This window comes from Ochotona princeps, chromosome X (assembly GCF_030435755.1).
Source record: "Ochotona princeps isolate mOchPri1 chromosome X, mOchPri1.hap1, whole genome shotgun sequence".
Taxonomy (NCBI): Eukaryota; Metazoa; Chordata; class Mammalia; order Lagomorpha; family Ochotonidae; genus Ochotona; species Ochotona princeps.
This window is the reverse complement of record NC_080865.1, coordinates 60,550,591-60,557,144: the sequence shown is the minus strand read 5'-3', so window position 1 is coordinate 60,557,144 and position 6,554 is coordinate 60,550,591. Positions and strand designations below refer to the sequence as shown.

The 6,554-nt window shown below is 45.7% G+C and overlaps 1 protein-coding gene across 1 annotated transcript; it reads left to right on the top strand.

Annotated features, from left to right (window-relative positions):
* Window positions 1–762: 762 nt before the first annotated feature.
* On the top strand, window positions 763–2,284 carry LOC101522507 (DDB1- and CUL4-associated factor 12-like protein 2). Its single transcript, XM_058659132.1, has 2 exons — window positions 763–2,076; window positions 2,160–2,284. The coding sequence occupies exon 1, from the start codon at window positions 763–765 to the stop codon at window positions 2,053–2,055; it is 1,293 nt and encodes a 430-aa protein (XP_058515115.1). The 3' UTR covers window positions 2,056–2,076; window positions 2,160–2,284.
* Window positions 2,285–6,554: the final 4,270 nt, after the last annotated feature.

Genomic DNA, 6,554 nt, shown 5'->3' with positions numbered 1-6,554 from the left:
AATTAAACAAAGAATGTTAAGACTGTCTGTGGCATTGAGGAAGAGAACTGAGTGGAGAGGAGTCTCCCAAGCATGGCAAGACATACTCAGACCCAATAACTGCTTATGTTTCATTCCCAGGCCCCTGTGCTCCTGCTGTCTGGAAACCAACTCCTGAGACTCCATTCCCCACCCTGCACTCCAGGCCTGCTTATGTTAAACTCCACCGCATGGCAGCAGGCTCTGCCAGCCCCTCCAACTGTCCCAACCCATAGCACAAGGGCCCATTCATACCCATCACCCCGTGGGGTCCTCCCATCCGGCTGCCACAGCCACTCTGCCATTGGCTGCGATTTCAGCCATTCTCTACTTGGGCCGAGTCACAACTCTTCTCCATTGGTGCCTCCAGCAGAGGGCTCTGCTACCTCCTGCAGAGCCTGAGGCCCAGGGCTGAGCAGCTTCTCAGGACACCTCTGTCATCTTAGAATCTCAACCAACCATCCCTAAAGGTCATTCAGCTTCCACACTCTTGAAAACCTGCACACCAGGCTAAGACAGAGCAGCCACTTGCCCTGACTCTGCCCTGGACAAAACAGAACAGCCACAGGCTCAGTGTAGACATCTCCTTTGCCACTCCACCCAAGGAAACATCAACGCTGACTCCCAGGCTTATGCTGCTCCTTGCTCGCTGCTAACCAAGGCCTTGTAGCAAACAAGCAGCTGCAACCAGAAAGCTCTGAGATCGAAACTGCTGCCACTAGCTCTTCTTTAAAGGATTTGTCTATGGAAACCAGAAAGGGCCTGCCAGAGAGGGGGCCAGCTACAGGTCGCTCCCTGGTGCACTATCTGCAGGACCGCAGGGTGTGTGCCAAGGGACACAGGGCATTACGGGGTTTTGAAAGTCAGCTGAACAGCCTCGCAGCGCGGAGTCTGCCCCAAATGTTGAGGGAGCACCAACTGGACCTGGGCACCCTGGACAAAGTGTTTGCCTCACAGTGGCTGAATAGCAGGGAGGTGGTTTGTGGCACCAAGTGCAACAAGCTGTTCAGGCTGGATGTGCACTCGGGCCAGATCACACACTGCCCCCTCATGGTGGACAGAGAGCCTGCACCAGCCGGGAGCCTGCCTGGCTCTGGTATCCAAGCCATTGAGCTGAATCCCTCCAAGACACTTCTGGCCACAGGAGGGGAGAACCCCAATAGCCTGGCCGTGTACCAGCTGCCCACCATGGACCCTGTGTGCCTGGGTGACATCCAAGGCCACAAGGGTGGAATCTATGCCATTGCCTGGGTGAGTGACAGTGTGGTAGTGAGCGGTTCCCATGATGGCACCCTGGGTTTATGGCATTTGGACCCTGAACTTTTCCATGATAACATTGCTTGGAACAATAACAGGAGCCTCCCTGTGTATGGCCACATCCATCCAGCAGATGTCGTAGATATCTCCACATACAGCCCTCTTCCCAGTCACCACCACGTCTGTGCCCTGGCTTTCAGCAGCAGAAACCAGGAGCTGGGATCATTTTGCTTGGATGGCTACTTCCGCCTCTGGAAACCTCAGAGCAACCTGTCCAGGCTGTTCTCCTTCAGATTGCCCTACTTTGGAGCAAATGCATGCATGACCTACTGCGATGAGTTCTCCCTGTATGCTGTGGCTTCCAGTACCTATGTCTATTTCCTAGATCCACGCAAGCCCGAGGATAACTTACGGCTGCTGAACTGCAGGACATTTTGCGACAGTGTGTCTTCACTGAGCTTCTACCAGCACATTATCACCTTGGGAACATTCCATGGCTCCCTGCTCTTCTATGACATCCGTGCCCAGAAGTTCCTAGAGCACAGCCCTGAGGTCGGCCAGGACTCTTCTGCAGGGTCCGGGAGGAGAATGCTCAAGTTCACCTGTAGCAGGGGCTGGATCAGCCAGGATACCATCTGGGCAGACCAGACTCTAGGTTTGAACCAACTGCCAATTTCCCTGTACACCCACTGCTACAACTGGCCAGAAATGAAGCTCTTTGTGGCTGGGGGGCCTCACTTTTTTAATTTCCATGGAAACTACGCTGGCCTGTGGATCTGAGGATGGCTGCTATTGCTCAAGGTACACATAGCCACTCTACTCTCTTCTATCTTCCATTGCGGTGTTGTGTTCATGCTTTTTAATTCTGTAATTTTGCTTTTCAGGAGGAATTGGCCAAATGTTACCCTCCCTCCTCCATGCAGAGAAACAGAAAGATCCTCTCATCATTCAAAGTTTTGAAGACTTTTGTTCCTCAACCTAAACTGACTTTTCAGATGTAAAAACCCCCTGAACCTGACTATACCTCAGTTTATTTCTGTCACTGAATGATTCACATGTTCTGTTTCATTAAGAGAATTCAGTCATGTTCTTAAAGTTGAAGGTATTTTCTTTTTGCTCAAGCCTGGCATTTCATTATAGCCTTTCAGTACTTTTCATTTCCAGATACAGTCTATAATCAGGATATCTTCCAAGCAAAAGGTTGTTTCTCTGGAGATCTTACTGTGATTTTATCACATCATTGTGTTTGCTAAATGCACTGGGCTTTCTAGATTACTTAGTAATGAAAACATTTCATTTGAAATTTGTGATCCTTAGGCACACTTTATTTAATAGACTAGCTTAGAATCTTGCATCCACATCAATGCTCCTACTCATGAGAGCACTTCATACTTGCCGGGCTGTAGTTACCTGAATTAACCTGAATTTCAGATTGAGCATTGTATTGAGTATTCCCAGCCTTATCTTAAGCTTCAATCACTTGCTGTTCTAGATTTCTCCCTACAGTTTAACGTGTGTGTAAGAATCCTGCCCAGCACTGAGTCCTACCCCTCAAAGCAGCGTGCCTAAGTGTGAATGTGAAAGATGTGGGCAACTTTGGGAATATGTTTAGGAAATTCATTCAGTGTATTTGATATGACTATTCCTGATATTGGATGTAATATTAGGACATGCTTTTCAAAATCTTGTTCTACCTAAAATAAAGTTGCAAAGAAGAAAATTGAGTTGTTCCTACTCATTTGAAAAGAAAAAAAATCTTGCTATGTAAATCTCCAACTAGCAATATTTTCATTCCAGGAATTTCAGAGATTTTATTATTTTAAAATAGCTGAGAATAGTTTGAGGGAAAGTACTTTGGGACTCTGTTAAACGCAAAATGTGAACTAACGACAATGTGAACTGACGTACAATGTGTCTGAGTGACTGTATGCTGAATGACTGAAAGAAAGAAGAGTTTTGCCTGTGCATTGAAGCTGGCATGACTGTTCTTGCAATTGGTATTGTACCATGTCTGTTTTTCCTTAATGTTTGTAAAGATTTATTCATTTGTGGAAAAGAAAGCGTTGGTGGTGGGAAGAAGCCTGAGAAATGTTATGTTCACTGGGTTTACTCCCCAAATGAGCACAACAGGCAGGTGAAGCCAGGGTCTGGGTCTTCAACTCCTATGTGGGGTAACCAGGGGCCCATGCACTTGGACCATGTTCTGTTGCTTCTCAGGGCACGGGCAGGGAGCTGGGTGGGAAGTGGAGCAGCTCGGAAGTGATTCAGCCCCTCTGGGATGCCTGCATTCTAGGCAGTCCCTTAACAAGCTGAGCCACCCAACTTCTCCACATTGACACCAAGCCCATTTTCCTTTAATGCTTTGGCACTGAAGTGGTTTTCTGGTGTGGCATATCAGAATCATGAGTGGAATGAATGGTGTTGTCCGTGGGTTCAGAAATTTAGGTACAAGTAAAGAAGTTAGGACCCACACACTGCATGTGTTGTTTTATCAGTAAAGCACATTGTGTGCATGTAAGCTTTACAGACTCTGCTGTTAATGTCTTGAGAACAGAAACTGTGAGTTTCACCTCTAACTCTCATACCTCCATCAAGGTCTAGTAACTGAAAGGCAGCCACTGAATATGCACCGAGTGGAAGTACTTGACTCTGGGGACTTAAGGTTCAAGGTTTCCCACAAATAAATATTCACATTTCAGATTGAATCTGGTTTTGTTTTGATTGCCCTTCAAATAGCCACTTTGGTTTTTTCCTTTTTGTTTGTCTGTTAGATCAACATGAAGGGAAAGCTCTTCCAACCACGGGTTGCCTCCCCAAATCCCTAGAGTGTGTAGGCAGGACGTGACAAGGCTAAAACTGGGAGCAAAACATAATCCAGGTATCTCAAGTAGGTGTCAGGGACTCAGCTCCATGAGCCATGAAAATATGCCTCTCAGAGAGACTGTGCCCTATCAGGAGGTTGGCAGCCTGAGCAGACATGGGATTTGAACTCAGGCACTCTACTATGGGATGTGGACGTCTCATCTGGTGTCTTAAGGGTTCTGCCAAATATCTGCCTCCAGTGCTACCACCATCATGTTTTCCTAAGGTAAGCAATCCTCCATTCATTATAAAGTGCTCTGCCTCAGGTACTTCCTCATAGTAACAGGGGTGTCCTAACACATCCTATGAAGAAAAGACCATTATCTGTGCAGAAAAGGACCCAGCAGCAAAGGAGCTCCTTCCTGAGGCCCAGCCAGATCACATCATGGGGAACTCGTTCCAACACCTTAGCCTTAAATGATGCAACACTGCAGTGCTAGATGTTGGTGGGTCAGAGCTGCCGAGTGATCAGAAATAACTTTTATCAGTTCAATTTTATGTAGCATAGTAAAACCAGCTTTGGCTTGGCAAACATTCATTTATTTATTTTTGTTGGATTGTCACATGTCTAGAGAAGAGAAGAGATGAAGATCTTCATCGTGCTGATACTCTGCAAGTGACCACAATGGCCAGAGCTGAGTGGATCTGAAGCCAGGAGCTTCTTCCCTGTCTCCCAGGCATCTGCAGTGTCCCAAGGCTTGAGACCTTCCTCGACTGCTTTGCCAAGCCACAAGCAGGAGCTGTATGGGAAGCCTGGCTGCCTGGACATGAACACTTGTAAGGTAAGGACTTGTAAGGTAAGGACTTCAGCCACTAGTCTACCTTGCTGACCCTTCCTTGGTTCTTCTGCTAGCTTTCCTTTCCTCATTTCTGAGAGCTTTCTGTCTGAGCTTACTATACATCATTACCTTTCACATAACCTATGTTTGTCTTTTGGAACTCAATGGGACTTTGAATATATATTTGATTTATCATCTCAAAAATTGTACTTCTACATCCAGCATTTTTTCTATATCCTTATTCTGAGAATGTATTGTGTTATTTCCTTTACTTATGTTCATTTGTAAATTTTCTCTATTTTTATTTTTCTTAGTCCCCTATAGTTGCCATTTTATTATTGTTCCCAATAAATTTCAGAATACCTATAGTAAATGTAATATGGTTTCTGTTTTTCCATGATTTTCCTTTTTATTTGTTTAGTTGCCTTTGAATTAATACCTGTCACAACTGCGTACTATATCATTCCAAAACAGTTGAATTCTACCTCTGCCTTCTTGCTTGGCTTATTTATTATGAAGCCATCAGCATTAAATTTTCGCAAGGTGTCCTCACAGTATTGTCGCCGACCAGCAGCAACACTACCTACGAAGCACACTCTTGAGGGTCTGGAAAAAGCTGGAATCGCAACCGGACCCCTCATTATCAAAAACGGCTTGTTTTGCACTCTTTCCCCCCTGCTTTTCTTCCTGTAGTTCCCAGTTCCTCTCCCTGAAGGTCTCAGCTTTTCCCCACCTCTTTTCTAGCCCTGTCTTTGCTTTTCCCCTTTCTTGTCCCCATACTTTTCTCTCTGTAGGTCTTACTGCTTTTGTAACCCTTCTCTGCTTCTTCCCATATGCCTTATCTTTTCCACCCGAAGATCTTGGTTTTGCTACCCCTCCCTGCTGCCCCGTTCTTCTAGTTCCATCCAGCGTTCTTCTTCCCATCTTTCTCCTCCTCGTCAGTCTTGTTGCTTTTAGTGGCTGCTTTAATACTGCTCTCCACCAATCACTTCTCCGTGGGTCCACTTGTGCTACCTGATAGGCCAGTAGCAATGACATAATCGCAGCAAGGGCATCAGCCTATCCCTGTGACTTCCTGTTTACCTGCGGGGGAGACCAACCCCTCCTCCTGGCCCAGGGACAACCACCATGCTGCGATGACCTTTCCTATTCCTGGGAGCGGCTTCGGCACCCCACCGGATCCCCACACAGTAAGTCTATGCTGGTTGCCCATATCATCTTGTGTCAATCGATCTATTCCTCCTGTGCAACACAGTCATAAATTTGTGCTCTTCTGGATATCCAAATGATACTTCTGCCTTTTAACTGGAATTTGAAAAGTGAAGCTCTTGCTGCAAATGTCTTTCCCTTAAATTCATCTTGACAGTTGTGAGATTTTTGTTTTACCTCACCTTGCTAACATGTCCTATTATCTCTCATTTTGAAGAAATCCTTATGTACTGATTTCCACCAAGTTTGCCATAATTTCTTTTGCTGCATTATTGCTCTACATTCAAAGTGATGTCTCTCAAAGGAAAATCTAATTTGCATTTTGTGAAATGTATTATATAGCTTGGGTTTGAAATCAGCGATGTCAAGTATATTTTACATTGATATCAAAACATTGTAAGCCAAACATATAACAGTGCTTAGGCCATA